At 40.1% G+C, this 16,371-nt stretch overlaps 1 protein-coding gene across 1 annotated transcript in view; it reads left to right on the forward strand.

The window, feature by feature from the left end:
* DACH2 (dachshund family transcription factor 2) overlaps positions 1-16,371 on the forward strand; it is a 126,776-nt gene that overhangs the window by 33,037 nt on the left and 77,368 nt on the right. The window contains exon 2 of the mRNA XM_026036010.1: positions 6,897-7,028. Within this exon, the coding sequence (XP_025891795.1) occupies positions 6,914-7,028 (115 nt within the window). The 5' untranslated portion in view covers positions 6,897-6,913. The remainder of the gene's footprint in view (positions 1-6,896; positions 7,029-16,371) is intronic.

Consider the following 16,371-nt stretch of genomic DNA (forward strand, 5'->3'; position numbering starts at 1 on the left):
CAGACTTTCTCGTACTTAACTAAAAGGATCTTCAAAAACTTCAGCCATTTCCCCATCATTACAGCTTATGGAGAAGGGCTTTAAAACTGCAGAAATCAATTTAATAGGGGAGGAATAAACATGGCGAAAAAAATTAATACCAGTTAATTCTAATTTTGGGTAAGAGCACTAGCACCATGATAGATACGTGACAGAACATTTAAGTTGAGTATGAGGACTATTATGAGGGACTGTATTATAATCATAGATTCTCAAGAAACTTGAGGTATTCTAGGAAATCAAAGGCAAACACACGGACTTAAGAAGCCTTCCAGAAGATTTGACCGGGGCCGTTCAAGGCAGTTGTTACCAGCAGGGCCCGGGAGTCTAAAGTGTGATCCGGGCAAGGGAGAACTTGCCCAGGTGGGACACATCCCAAAACTAGCCGCCAGGTCCACTGGACGTGGCCACCATCTGCGTGTCCCTTGGTGGCCCTTGGTGCGGAGCAGGAGACTGATGTTCCACATGCAGGTTGGGGTCTAAGGYTGGCTTCCCTTCCTGGGCAGGTAACATCACCTGTCCTGCGGCTCCTGAGTGTTCAGTGCTTTGGAGTTAACAGTTTCACCTATAAGTAGTGTTTGTTTTGGTGTATTGCTATGGAGGAAGCAATTTAACATGTTTCTAGTTTAGTTTTTAGTTTGTAAAATCCTCATCTCAAAGAATTGCGATCTTTGGTCCATTTGCAACACCACCATAAGCCGATAGTATGAGAATTTGGACAATTCTGAGCATTAGTGTGACTTGTCTCTGCCCTAGTGAAAACTGAGTCCCAATTAAYACATTTATCATTCCATCTATGTACAAAGACACACTTTTAAGTGTGTCAAATGAATTTAGTCTGAGGAATTTTACGCTGAAAATTTTAAAATAGCATCATTAAAATTGCATGAAACAGGCCTACAAGAGCATCCAGCGTATCTGTATGAAGTATGATGTTTTCAACAATAATTCAGTGGCCAAGTCTGTCTTCCTTACGCTTCCATCTTCTGTAACCTGTAGATCAAAAGTTGGATGGTCAGTCAATCAAATATACAGAAGGTAAAGGTCACTACAGTGCAGAACACTAAAAGTATTAAGCATTACAGTCTTGACAAATCATTCTCATGGCATAGATTGTAAAAAAGAGCAGAAAATGTCACGAAATTAATCAATTCTCATGAGACACACGGTAAGTATGAAGGAAAAAATAGTGTAACCCTCTCAGAGCTCTTTGTAGTCCTGTAGTTTCTGTTTCCCTTCTCTTTCCCTGCAATTTTAATTGTYGTAAGATATAGACTACGTTTTTTTCTAAATGAAACTGTCTGTAAATATCTATAGACTGCTGGTATTGCTGGTATCTGTTTGAACATATGTTCATTTTAACATGTAGGCATTAAAATTTATGACCATCACTGCACATGAGCACAAAACAAAGAAGTTGAAGAACAAGTGACCTGGAATGAAAACTCTCACAAAATGATGCAAGACTGGGACAGAGGTGGGGTGAAAGCAGGAGAGATCCCAACTGGAAAGTAACTTTTCCACATATTTTAGGGGTCTACAAATTTGTGAGTATCAAGACTTCTGCTACTGCCTGAATATCTGTAAAGCTGAAGAATGGCAGCCTGTTACTGCCTTATTTTACTTAGTGACAGGGGCCTTGGCATGTAAATCCTTTAATGTTGTGATCTGTGCAAAGCTATATTTTAAAATTAAAACAAGTCGAGCAAGTACACTGTATGAGAAGAGAATTCCTGGGATTTTGCAATCCGTTCTTCCGAAAATGAGAAGCGTCTGTGCAGCCGTAATTCTSATTCCCTGAACATTAGGTAAAGTCTTTAAATTACATTATCGCATGCTCCTTTTCCCCAGCATAACTGTCTGCTTGATGATAGAGGATCGATTGACCTGTGGTTGTGTCAGGGCCGTGTGATGAAGAGGCTGACCTGCGGGTCTGTGCCTATCTAGCTGCTGCAGACGGTGGCCAGGGGAGATGCAGGGACTGCACAAAGGCAGAGAACAAGGTCTCCCAGGTAAAGGCTCTATGWCAATTCATTGCAAAAGAAGGGTAATTTAGCTCGTCGGGGAAAGATTAATTCCCAGCAATTCCTGACAAATATGCCTAGTATTTATATTTAATTTATATCCCTTAGTGATGTTCTTTTGGCACAGTAGCGCTTACGGTAGTTTCTGAGATGTTTTACCTACAGAAATCCTCTGTGGTCTCCAAAGTTTCATTAAGTGAAGGAGTTTAGCAAATTAATCTTTATTTTCGATTTCATTTTGTCCATTTAGTGGGATATTATGTATATCTGCTTTTTTTTTATTATTTTTTTTTTTATTTTTTTTTATTTTTTTAACTGTAAATTCCCTCTGTTGTCGGGGGGTTTCCCTGTTGCAAAACGAGAGATAAAACATGCACCTCTTGAGAAAGTGGCTGTAATACCAGCACAGCTAGCACTGATGTCAGAGCAGATGAAGTAGGCTCAGCTATTGTAGCACGTTCTTTGGCTATCGACTACATTTCAGCCTGGCAGTGTCAAATGGTGTAACATGGATTTCAGCCGAGGCTCCAAAGGGGCTCCCAGGACTTTGGGGGGGGTCCTCAAGCAATTTAGCCCTGATAAAGCTCCCTGCTGCGGTGCTTGCTCCGAAATCCCATCCCGGGCCTGCAGTGGCCAGTCATTGACCACGCTGGGTTCTCTCCCGTGCTTCCGGTAATGGATTTTTCCGACTTATCTGAAACGGTGGCAGGTTGTCCACGTGCAGCCCTTGCAAACCGAGCTGGCAAAGGGTTTCTGACTGAGTCGGTTTACACGAGTGGAAGAAGGGAAGGGAAGGAAGAGAAGGAAGGGAAAGGAGGAAGGAAGGAAGGAGCTTGCATGTTTGGATATGTCACAAAATGTTCCTAACACTTTGACTGCATTCAAGTTCCTAATCAAGATTTCAGTTTAACTCTTGTTCAAGTTAGTAGATGGATTTTACCTCTGATAATCGCTAAATTAAAATGATCCATTCCAGCTACAGAGAAGTCTTTGCTTTCTAGTAATGCTCTCTGAAAACAGTTCTTGCAGGCATTCTGAAACCTTGAAGTGCAGTGTGTGTTTATTATTCTAAATATCCTTATTGAAGAAAATAGGGAAGAAAGCACATCCTTTCAGTATTCGAAGGCCTAATTTATTGGATGTTTAGAAATTGTTTTCACTGTTTGCAATATGGTATCTCACATTAACATTTCATACTGCCAGATGTTTCATTATTCCTGTTTTAGCACATCATACTTGACCCACAGCAGCTTTGAATGCAAATAACAAACAAGCTGATGCAYAATGCCTGACTGTTAAACTGAAATAATATGGCAAGGCTAAACCGGTTTTCATTTTTTTTCTTTTGAATATTATTAATTGCAATGTGTTGACGGTTAATTTAATTAAATGCTTTGTTTTAATATAAGACCATTCTTCAGTTCACTGACTCACCGTTTCATTTAATTAATTGCAAACCTCAAGATTTGATTACTCATAGTTCTCCCTTTGTTAATTTACTTGTTCACAGTTCTGACAGAAAAGCTTTCAAACTAATACGAAGGAGGGACACAGTCTAACTAATTAGGAACCTGAAAAAATAGCTGTAGTTTGGGTGCAAGATTAGCAGATAGCAGGGGTCACCTTAAAGTACCCAGAGAACTGACTTGGTCCTTGTAGTTATGAATTTACCAATTGCAAAGCCAATTTTTGTTGGGATTCACTTATATTCAAGGCACCCTGAGTGCATCAGTGCCATGAAGTGATGGAGCCTGAGTGTCTGGTCTCCCCAGGCAGGTGTTGGCCGGTCCCAATGCTGTCGTTTACTGAAGGCCTGAGACTGGCCCCAGTACCAAAGACCATGGGCTGTTGTCCTTGGACCAAACAGCCAAAATGCCCTTTGGTTGAAGCCTTTCCTGCAGCTTCATGGAGTGATGGTGTCTGTGCGTGTGTAAGGGGGGGTCCGAGCAGTCAGTTAACCTCTAGCCTTAATAGGTGGGAAAAGCTCTCCGGCCCTCCGAGGCGCTCCAGGGAGCTTGGTGTGGGCGGSCCGGCATGGATGGTGCCCGGGAATGTGCTCCTCAGACCCCGACACGCTGCCGCTCCGCTATCTCCCGCTATCTCCCGCATCCCGCCAGCGACCGGTATTCCCGGAGCGCCGTGGTGCTGCCTAACATGGGGACGGGCCTGATTTAACACTGAAATTTAAGGCTTATGTGGTTTCAGAAGCTCACTTCTGCTTTCTGAACCGGTTTCTGCCTCCTGCAAGGTTTGTACCAGGGTAAATTACTGTGTTGTCCGGTAGTGTTGGGCAGAAGGGGAGAGTACCTAGGCCCTGGCTAAACCTAAATTACACAATGAAGAGAGAGTGCTCTTTTTTTTTTTTTTTCTTTTTTTTTCTTTTTTTCTTTTTTCCCTTTGTTTTTGAAGGGTTGTGAAGGCTGGGTGTGTTTGAAATTCAGCGTTATGTAGTTTATTTCCTGGGTGTTTGGTGATTGATAACAGCTGGGAGAAGATAGCTAAAGGAAGAGCATTTAAAGTGTAAATGGAGGGAAAAAGCTTTGAAGTTTGTAATCCAGCGTGCCTGCTTTCCTCGTGATTCCTCTTCATAGGTGAAAGCAGAGGGATAGACGTACACTTAGCAGCATTTTCCTAGGACATTTTCAAAGCCAGGTACTCCAATATGACTTTTTTTTTTTGCTGGTAATCATGAAAATGATTCAGTTCTTTGTAGATATTTAGATAAGTCAGTTGAAGAATAGCCCCCCGTGCCACAGCTAGCCAGAGYTGAGTCAGTCATAGAGAAGAGTTTTATTATAGGTTGATTTAAATACYAGCTCCAGCCGTGCCTCTGCAACAGCCTTCCTTGAAGATCAGGACAATATGTGACTTGCTGGACATTTTCTGCCATCRTTTCAGTCTGTTGCCCTCCCTCACTGCTGAAACCATTTATTTTACCTCAGTTTTATCAGCTTTCAGGTATTTTGAGGAATTAATACAGTGTATTTCGGGTGTCTCCTATAGTCGGATTGTGGGGCTCCCACAATCCCAGCTCAAGCAACAACTGATATAGACTGGAGAAGAGCTAAAAGGGAGTATAAAGACCTCACTGAAGTTCAGCTTGGAGGTGGCATTGGCCCTCTTTGCCTCACCCCTGTGCCTGGACACTCAGGATGTTTCAACTGTAGCTCTCCACGTTAGCTAGAACACCCTTTCCTTTCTTGACTTCATGCTTTAAATGCTGGCGTAGCGTCACGTTGGTGTGGCAGATGGCACAGCATCGACCTCAGATACATCAGATACATCAGGGTTTTGGCCGTGGTCCTCACGGCAGCTGTGTCTGGTGAGGGAGCTCCAAAAGGCCTGGCAATAATTGTGTTTAATTTCTGCAGGCTGCGCTGTGGTGGTTCTGGAGCTCTGCTGGTTCCGTTCTGGTGGTTTCACACACGCTTTCTGCCTGGTTCACACAACTGCACAGAAGACGCTGTTTTTATTCAGGGCCCTGTCTAATGCTCGGTCTTTACTTTTCGCTTATTAACAGATGTCTGAACTTGCTTTCCAGTCTCTGCTTATGTCCTTATGAATAAATTCTTCTCTCTTTTGTCACTTTGAATATCAACAGCAGGTATAAATACTGAGCCAGATGAAAATTATTGGGACACTGGCTCATCTGTACATATTTGGTGCTAAAATACTATGACAAAAACCTCCGTATACAAACTGTTTATCTTTAGTAACCTTTAATATAAAAGTATTTTTTGTAATGTGTCAGAAGTATAAAGTTAGAGTAGGAGAGCCTGTGAGCAAGTACAAGTTCTGAAAAAGAAGTTTTAATGATGAATGTGTCTCAAAACTCAAAATCGTTTGGAGTAGGATCAAAATTTGGAAGTTCAGGTGGGCCAACAAATCACATAGGTGCCTGAAAATCTTGCTAATAGTAAATTCTTTAGAAGACATGTATTGATGCTTCTCTTTTGAAGTTACTGAAAATAATGTGAAATTAACTTAATCTTCCTTCCTTTCTCTGGAAAAGAAGTGGTGATGAGTTTATAAAATATTTCATCTGTTCCTGAAAGTTTAGTTCTTGGTTCTTGGGAYAGTGTGAGCGTTTAAGATCTGTACTGTGCTGGATTAGGTGTTAGTGACGTCGGCCAAAGATGTTGTGAAAGTAGCAGCGATAACAGCAGGATTTGATATTTACTTGATTAATGAAAAACCTGTAGCTTTTGCAGAAGAACTTTGAAGGATGTTGGAGCAATTTTATTTTTAAGTCAGAAAAGGTTATTGTTGGAGTGCAGTGCTCTTCCGTGTGGTGTGTAAAGTCTGCACTAAAGTTGATGATGCTGTTGTCTGAACTTATTATTTATATGTGTTTAATTTATACTTAAAAGGAAGTCAATATAGTTTTTCACATGAGCAACAGAGCTGTAAAAGAAATGCCTGCTTGAAAGAGGAGATATTTGTGGTCTGGCACCAGTACTTTTGGATTCCAGGAGAGTGTAGCTGCGGTTTCTATACCTTTGTATGAGAAAACTTGTCATGTCCTTCTCCTCTGCCTAAAGTCTGCTTTATTTTAGGCAGTTGCCTTTATTTTTGAAGCCTACTCTAAGAGCAGTGCAACAAATCTAGATATCATGTTCATAGCTGCTTTTAAAATAAAATATTTTAATTTAAGAATGTGTGGCAACATAGGATGTGAAAATTAGTAATTCAGAAAGGTATAGAAATGTATGACTTTATATGATATAGTTATTCTCAGTGAAAGGAAATTGTCTGATTTTCATATTTTTCTGTGTTGTGTTATATCATATGATACTACATTTTAATTTACTTATATTTAATTTACTTATATAGGTCTGACAGCTGCTGCYATGGCAGAGGCTATGAAGTTACAGAAGATGAAACTTATGGCGATGAGTAGCCTTCATGGAAGTGGAAGTCAAAATGGAACAGAATCAGAAAATGAGGAACTCAATTCTAATGCAGGTAAGTAATGCTCTGTGTGCAAGCTGAAGGGCAGGCTTAACATCTGTTTTGGGCATGGGAAGCAAAACCTAAATCCTGTATCAAATTCTTGTGCTCTTCTGTTTTTGTAAGTTTTGCTCCCTGCTCATTGACTCAAAATCACTTCACTTGGTGAAGACATTCTAAACTGCTCTCTAAATACATTCTAAGTCACAAAAGACTTCTATCTTAGGGATAAAACATTGAGTTTGGAGATTCCCTGTAGATTATGGAAAGTTTCCAAAGCATCAGGTTGTTGGAGCTCATTATGACTCACCGCAGTTCACTGGAGAAAGGTAAAGCAGGGAATGCTAAATTACTCTTAGCTTTTCAGTATTTTGTTCTTTCCTTGAATGGATGCTTACTAACCAGGATGATGAAACAGGATCATAATAAATATTTGCTACAGGCTGCCTAGATGCAAAACCTTAGGACAGAGGCACTGGCACTGAACCCATGCTCAATGTGGGCTATCATAAACAGATAGAGACCTGAACCAAGTCCCGAGTCCCAACTGCACAGGAGCAGGGCACAGAGTTCAAAGCAGAAATGGATCCTTGAAGAGAATATGTTTTGTTGTTGTTTTTATTCTGAAGATCTTTCCAGGTGTATAGAAAAGGTCTTAACTTAAATACTGTGGAGAATCTAGAAAACGAGGCATTTTCCCTCAGAAGGCTGACAGTTGTTAGTAACCATCAGGGCAGATCTTTCAAGAATTACCTTTATTTTGACTAAGCTCCTCTYTTTCAGTAGGCTCTTTCCCTTTTAGAAGCCAAGGCAGCCTTGTTTTCGTCACCAGCGCTGCCACTGCCCGCGTCTGCAAGCCACACACGCGCCCCAAGGCCAAAGCTGCTCTGGCCCTTTGGTTGCTTGGATGGGCGAGAGTGGAGATGCTTTGTACCGTCAAAATGGTAATTTATTAGACCAATAAAGCAGCAGCTGGGAGGTCTTAGGCTCATTTTCTACAGGAACAACTTTGAATTCATGACAAATTATGCACAAAGCAGTCTTTCCAAAAGTGGTATTGCCTATTGCTAATTTTGTGTACTCATCTGTATTGAAGAAATCTGGCTTCTAATTCATGCATCAGTTGCCCTTCCCCAACTTCCTATTATGTAGAATGTGTCTTTCTTTTTCACCCCTCAGACCCTAATCAATTAGTGCGTACTGAATTCAGAAAAGAATTCAGAATTCACTGAAAAGCTTGTTTAATTTGTGTAACTTCTTTAGTCTGTATATAGTTTAAAATGAAGCTATGAGGTGTCAGTGGAAGCTAAAAAGTATGACTGAAGATTGAGTTGCTATATGAAAGCAAGGCTCTTCAGACAGAAAAAATATGGGGCTAATATTTGTATTTTTTAGAACAGTTTTACAAAAGCTTGCTAAGTTTTCAGTTTATGGTTAGGTATGTTACCTGCTTTTACAGGTCTTTTATAGTTCTGATGGAGAGGATGTGCAATGCAGTAGTAATATTATCTCTAGTCAACTAGTTACCTGGTTGACAAGTTTTATGGGGGACTACCATGCAAGCCTTTCTGAAATATGTCAAGGGTGTGCATATTGAATGGAAGTTCTCTATATCCTAGCAATTCAGTAAGTTATAAAACTGATGAAATACCCATTTAAATATTTGGAGAAATTCTCACTAATTTTAGCAGAAATTACAGTGGGTCCAAGGATAAGGATATGGTGTCTGTTGTGTAAAGATCTTTTCCCATTTTTTCCCCTTTTTCTGTTCAGTAGAATAGTGAATTTCCTGGAGTGAATGCCAACATTGCTTGTGAGCAGAATAATAAGACCTTAACAAAAAAGGACTACCACTAATGAAGATCACCAATAACACGTCGTTTCTTTTTTAATACCTGCAATGCCAGCATTAAGATCAGTTTTGTAGTGTATGGTTTCTCTCTCCCTTTGGAGGATCCTTTTTAAAAGGTCATTAAGCAGGATGGCTGGATATGTCCAAAAAGAAACAAAACTCATAGCACTGTAAAAATGTAACTAGGAACAGCTCATTTTACTATTCAGAATAATTGAGGAATTGGCAAATAACTCACTTTAGACTAAAGTGGAGGGAGCTGCCTTTTGTTTAGGTGTTGCTACACACTTAGTAACTTTGATTCACTGTGAAGACAATGCCAGGATAATCCTGTGTGCTTGAAAGCTTTACCAAACGTTTGTTTTGCTCTAGACTGTTACAATTTAAATGACTATTAAAAACAAAATGGGGATGTGAAATGAGAAAGAAAATTGAATTTTGAATTTTTTTTTTACCAAGAAGCGGGGAGAAAGAAACACAGCAAAGGAGTCAGAAGCCTCATAAGTGAGAAAAACATTTTATTTTAGGAGAGAGACCTACAGTTTCTTTGATTTGAGGTTGTGTTTAATAGCTTCTGTAATGGCTGCAACATGACTCTGCATCTAGATTTCAGCATGAATAACAACCTGCTCGTGTTTCATTTAGCTCCAAATGAGAAATTCTGTCTTTTATTGTTTTAGGAAATTAGTCTGTGTACTATTGCTCCTGGAACTTTATAATTAATCACTAAAGGTTATGGCTGTGGAGAGTTTGTGGGAAATAGATGTCTGAATGATTATAATTGTAGCTGTCAAATCAAAAATACAGTTATACAGAACAGAGGGCTTTTTGTTTGCCTTGTATTTTCTTTTTTTTTTTTTTTTTCTTTTTACTGTATCAAAGAATTTGAGGATTGCAGGTTTACTTAAAAAGAGCAAATAAAAATGTTGTATTTTTAGCTGCAGTGTTGCATAGTGACTGTCTTTGGAGAGCCTAAGATGCAGCACCACTAAATATTTCGCTTTGGGATGTTACCTACCTCCTTTTTCATAGATGAGTGCAATAGTCTATTTTGCTCTTGCTTGTTCTGAATTAAAAACATAATTGATCAGAATTAGGTCCTGAAACTTTATTGCCCGATCTTTCAGAAATGTGTCATTGTTTACAGGTTAATAACRTCATAGAAAAGTGGTGAGAACTTCTGGTCATTTTCATTTGAATCCTCATCTGTATCTGTTGTAGTCAGCATGAAACATCTTGCATTTGTTTCTTTAGTAGTGCCTAAACTGCCGCTTCTCCAGTATCTTTCCATGTGTGTGAGCCTGTAATAGGTAGTAGATGTTTTTCAAGATATTTTCAAGATATTTTTCAAGATATTCTATATCTGAAACCAGAAATTGGTAGGTGTAAAATCTGACCTCTGATTTGGGATCACCGCTACCGCTAATCTGTGTCTGAACATGACTCCTCAGAGGGCTTCTACCTCAAATATGTGAATAACAGAATATGAATTTTATTGTCGCTAGCAATAGGCAGATATGGAACTAGACGTTCCTGGTGTGTCTAACAAAGTGCCCGTACTGGGGAGTATGAGTCCCACTTCTTTTCCTACTTTTGTTCGGTACAGCCTCCTAACAGAGCTGGTGTGCTTTTGCCATCACCTCCTGTCTCCTTTTCTGATACGGCAAAAATATCCGTGAACATGGAGGTTAGTGCTGGAATAATCAACGTATGTGATAAAACCAAACAAACAAACCAACAAGAAGAAAAGAATTTACTAGAGCAAATATTGGAATTGAGGGGAAATAAAAGAGTCTAGCTCTATAAAATTATATACTYTGCCTCTTTCTTAATAGAACTAATGCTAATAGAACTTCACAGGGTTGTGAAGTATGTTGTTATACATTTGAACATTAATAKCTTCCTTCTCCTCTCTCCCTTTGCAAAAGTGAATGAGGTTTTTTTTTTATTTTKTTTTCCCCCCTTGCACCTTCCTACTCATCATATGAAGTGTAGAAACCGACTTCCCAGCTGGCAGTTGGGAATCTCCTATTTAATCCTGCACCGTCGGCTCGCTGGCCCCTTATTCCAGCTGATGGGTGGTGGTGGTTCCCTGGGGACTGGTGTCTGTGTCCAGCTTCTTGCAGGATCTGAGAAAAAGGGTTCAAGGTAGAGGATAACATAGTTGGGAAAACAGGKTTTGGAAAGCAGAGGATTGTCAGCAGGAACTGCATCACCCTGAAATCTCCAATTCCCAGTGGCTGTAATTCTGCCATAATTCCATTTTGGATTCTTTTAAACTCGTTATAAGCCCTTGGAGATGAGACAGTTTGCGGATGACACTCCATACACTCATCTGGGATTATTTTAACTCCGGAGATTATCATTAGCTAAGGTAGTAATTCTGAAATGAATGATACATAAAACATGCCAGGAGCCACGTGGCTTTTCATATGCTGTGTCTTTAGAAAAGAACAAGATGGAGCGTTTGAAGTTGGCAGCTGAAGTCCGATACGGTGGGTACATGTGGAGATTCCTCCAAGGCCAAACATATAACCAATTTTGTTCCATAAAAACAGGATAAATAAAACAAAGCCTCTCTGGTGGCCCCGAWGTGGTTAGAAAGATCATCTGTTTCATCATCATGCAATACTAATATTAGGTGAAATCTGGAAATTAGCATATAATTGCCTAGGGAAATTTGAAATTTATGTGATATAAATTTTTGCCTTTTTTTAGTAGCAGGAAATTTGTACAAACATTCTGTTTCTGTGATAGGACAGGAATGTGAATGATTGCAAAATACAGTAGTGGGGATATTTGAAAGCCTTTTCAAGAATGCTCTGTTATGTGCTTGCCTAAGCACAGAAGGATCAGTGCATAGTAGTCCGTGACAGTACCTGTTTGTACAGAACCTCAATGCAAAGAATAAAGCAGTTATTTCCTTCTGTTAGCTTTTGGAGTTAACATGCATGATTTAATAAATGTGTTTTGCTTTCCCAAGAGAGATATCAAACAGTACTAAGTGTTTCAGTGGTATTTCCTTAGGAAGTCAAAATGTTATTCTGTATGTAGAGTCGTGTTGCTTAATTTCCAGACACAGAGCTAAGTTAGGCAGAAAAGAAAGGGAAAAATACACTAGTTTTTGGTATTTGAGGATCAGAGAAAAAGAAATCTTCATAGAAAAAAAAAAAAAAGAAGAGTGTTATCTTTTTATCCCTTTTCCCTTCAATACCTGCCATGCAGTTTTCTCATAAATGCAAACATCCTTCACAATCTGTTTAAAAAACCACAAATACATCACTCAGAGGAATATTTAAGGAACCATCAGGAGGGAAAAAACTCATTGGTTTAATGGAATGCTGTCAAGGAAAATCAGCATCACAAACGACACAGGGGCAGAATTGATACTTTTGCACTGACATGTTAAAAGAAAATCCCATGCATTATTTAGAAAACCCAGAAATCTGTCAGCTGTATGATTGCCGAGTTAGCAGAAGCAGGAGGATGCTGCTCAAGTTGAAAAGAAACGCGTAGGCACAGATCCATATTGTAACCTTTCATGTTCTCCACCCACCATGAATACCCAGCTATTACACGGTCAGCATTTTTTAGTTTTTCTCTTTCAAAATTTTCAAGTGCTCAAAAAGTCAAAAGAGGTAGATCTTTTATTCTAAAAAGCAGGATGCCGAGGCTGTTATTTTGTTGTAAGAATAAAAACGGCAAGACCAGAGAACAGATTTTTTAAACCCTAGGAATGCCGTGCAGACGTCGCGAAGTCATTTTTCCCGTTGTTAAAGCAAGTACTTCTTACATGTTATACGAGCAGACAGTTGTTGTTTCAAAGGTGATTATTTTATCTAAGCAACTCAAAACATTCATGGCATTTCAAAAATAGGACCAGCCAAAACTGCTATTGGTATTTTTAGAACTAGTTGAAAAGCTAGTGAAGCGTGCGCTTCATTTTCTGTATTTGTCCTTTTGCCAGGAGGAATATATAGAGTCTTGAAATAAGACAGCGTTTAATGTATTTCGGTTTTCCGAGGCAGCCTATCCAAAAGCTAAGCTTGTTTGAGTCCAACCATAGCAGATATGTGAAAACATTTCATCCAAATTGAGACATCTGTGCTATTTCTTTCAGTGGGCCCCTGCCTCGGACTTGCAAAGTGTGAAGATATTTATGTTGTAAATTGGGCATATCGTATAGAGAGGTGTGAGGTGCAACCAGTCAGCGACCGGGGAACTGAACTGCCAGCCCGTGGCCAAGCAGGGGGATGGCTGGAGAGAGGATGGTGTTTGGATGTGCTGTTGTGTTTGGATGTGCGTGCGGGTGACCCTGGGCCTGCCTCAGCTGCAGGTGCTGTGGCGCACGGCACGTGGGATGAGCTCTGGGAGTGGGCGGGAAGACGCGTAGTAGTAGTGCGGTGCTGAAACCCTCCCAGACCATCTCCTTGAGGTCTGAAACCCTCCCAGACCATCTCCTCGAGGTCTGAAACCACCCCAGACCATCTCCTCGAGRTCTGAAACCCTCCCAGACCACCTCCTCGAGGTTGGAGATGAGGGAGCAGGTCCCCACTCCGGGGGCACCGGAGGAGGCGGCGGGCCTGGCCTCGCGGCGGCGGTGCCCACCCGTGCGTGGGGCTGGAGCCGCCCTCCTCGCGCCGCCCAGAGCCATGCGGCTCGYGGCCCACGTCCTTCTGCCCTTGTCCTTACTTGCCATATTTCTGCTGTCACCAAATGACGCAGAGCAAGGTATGCCCTGCAGAGACCTGGGGGGGTCCACCTAGAACCAAGAACAGACAATTCTAGAAGAAAAGACAGATGCGGCGCTTTTTCTTTGAAGATCCAGCTTCTGAAAAACGAACGGGGACGTGGCTAGTTGATTGTTTGCCTGAGTTGTAGCTTGCCTGCATGTTCTGCTGGAGGATTCCACCCCAAGAATGTTTGTGTGCTCTAGAGAGCCAGCGTCWTTGCGCAGCACACAAGGCTTTGGGGCTTTTTATATCTGTAAGCGATTCTAAATAAAGTCCTGTTTCCGCTACATTCTTAAGGAGTTACATATTTATTGATTGTAAGTGCTTTAATTGGCTTTTTACATGTATTCTTGTTAAATATGAACTTAAATACTTTATAGTTAAATATTTTTCATTCACGAAGAAATGCTGGTTCATCAGATGATATTTATGTGTTTGACTAGATTGAGAACCAACTTGAAGAAATGTGAAATCATTCTGGTTGGAGTTTTAAGATGCATAAGTGAAAYATAACTTAAATAACTTCGAAAAGCTAAAATTTTCTGTGCTTTTCTCTGTAAATCTGTGGCATCTTTTTCTTAGAGAGGAATTTCTCTGATTTTTGGCCCTCAGCTTGTGATAAATTTAATACAGATTTCTATAAACTTTTACCTGCATTAGTCAATGTAATGTATCTTAAAGATCAAACAAATTTAGGTATTATTTCATATAGACCTCTTTTTAGAAAAGTTTTTATTAAATATCTAAGACCTGGTTTGTGATTTTTTTGGTTTTTTTGGTGGGTAAGTGTATATTTTTTCATGGATGCATTACAAATAGATGTTGCTAAATGCTTCTGAATGGAGAATATATATGCTTCTAAGTTTATATTTCACGAGTTAAACATATCACACAATCTGTTTCCTTAGTGTATTTTGGCTGTTAACTTATTTGAAGCCTGAGAGCTGATGTTACTTTTTCCAAGAGCATAAAATATGTTTTTTTTTTTTTTCCATAAAGACAGAATTCATTAGGATGAATGTTGAGTTTTGCTAGAACAAATTTAATGTAGAAAATCAAGATTCATATCTGTTCCAAAARAAATCCCTCTTCTCTCAACCCCCCACACGTACCTCCAGGTACACGCTGTGTAATCATAAACAACCTCTCTAGATTCCTGCCCTATCTACTATCAGAATTAAGTGCAGCAAAAGATAAACTAATGACAAAATGCAAATGGTATGGCTAAACTGCTTAGAATTGAGAGAGCTTTCACATTTTCACATGTCTGTCACCTTTCAGATCCTTTACAAATTTATAGTCTCGGAGTGCAGAGGTCTAAATCTTCAAAGCTTGAAAAACAGAGGTGCAGCATGAACTAATCTTCATTTTTTCCCCTATCTTCTTACAGCAGCACTAATGGAAATGTATTTTGTTTAATGACTCTGAAATCCTGTTTGTAATTAGATGTGGGAATTGGTCTTACTTTGTAACAGATGATACTGGAATAATAATATGAGAGATGCTACGCTGAGACCACTATCCTCCTAAATCTATATCATTTTTCATTTTATTGACAGGAAATGTGTTCCTGGAACAAAGAGATTGATTTTAAAGAGTAGAAAACTAATGTCTAGTAAGAACTCAAATGAAAACATTTTAGCATTACTTTAAGTATGTCACAGGAGTACATTAACCTTTTCACTTTATTTTTAATTTTAGTAAACAATCTTCTTATGACTGTTGCTTTGTCGGTGATACGATCTTTGAATTAATGCACCAAAAGGTAGGGAACTTTAATTAATGACAGGGTGCATACAATTAAAATGCATATCATATTTCAGAAGGATTATTCAAAATAATTAATTTTGTCTGTTAAAACAGTTTTACAGTCGCAAATGAAGTAATTAAGAGTGGGCAGCGACCGTGTGAGCACAGGCTGAGCTCAGACAGCTAGTCCCTTCAGAGCATTAGTCGTCTCCGCTCGGTTTTGGTGTCATAAATCATTGTGGCCACTGTTGGGCCAAGGCTACGTATATTCCTGGGTGATCATTTCCACACTTGTTTGTGGCAGCAGGTATTAGCAGTCAATATTGAAGGGCTGGAGGAGAGTGGGTTGCTCAGAAATGTCCTCCTTGACATGAGGTCCCGTGTTTCCCTGCAAGSGGACACTACCTTCCATGCCACCGTGGGAGGAAAGCTCCTCAGAAACGTGCCAAATTTAGGACTTTCGGTGTAAATTGGTATTAAGTCAAATACCGATTAGATGCGCTGTACTTCCAAAGGAAAATCATTCCAGATTAGGCTTTGGAGGAGATTGCTGCAACCTGCCCAGGCAGGGGAGCTGCTCTCTCTGCAGGCGGGAAGCGGAAGGGCAGGAGAGCCGCGATTCCCCCTCCACTCTGGCCTGCTGGTGGGGATGGAAAGGAAAGCAGAAAAGGGAAGGAAAACGAACGAGTGGTTCCAGATCCACCTCTCTGAAATTAGTTTGCATTTTATGTTAGACCCTTGCTRGATAAATGCAAAACTGGAGCTGAGACCTTGAACCGTCAGTACATGACAGCTGAACTGTGGTAATTGGGGACGCAAAAAATGCTGAGAAACGTGTCCATTTCTCCCCAGGGATTCACAGATTTTCTACAGTGCTACCAAAGAGCAAGGAAAATAAAGTATCATACGCCCAGTAAATGTCCTTGTATCCATCAAGTTTCAGGAAAATCTTGTTCACCTRTAATTTAACACAATATATTGTTTGTTTGTTTGAATACTGTGGTGTATTATCATGCTTAAGCAA

This window comes from Nothoprocta perdicaria, unplaced genomic scaffold (genome assembly GCF_003342845.1).
Source record: "Nothoprocta perdicaria isolate Ctin4 unplaced genomic scaffold, notPer1 scaffold_17, whole genome shotgun sequence".
In the NCBI taxonomy this organism is placed as follows: domain Eukaryota; kingdom Metazoa; phylum Chordata; class Aves; order Tinamiformes; family Tinamidae; genus Nothoprocta; species Nothoprocta perdicaria.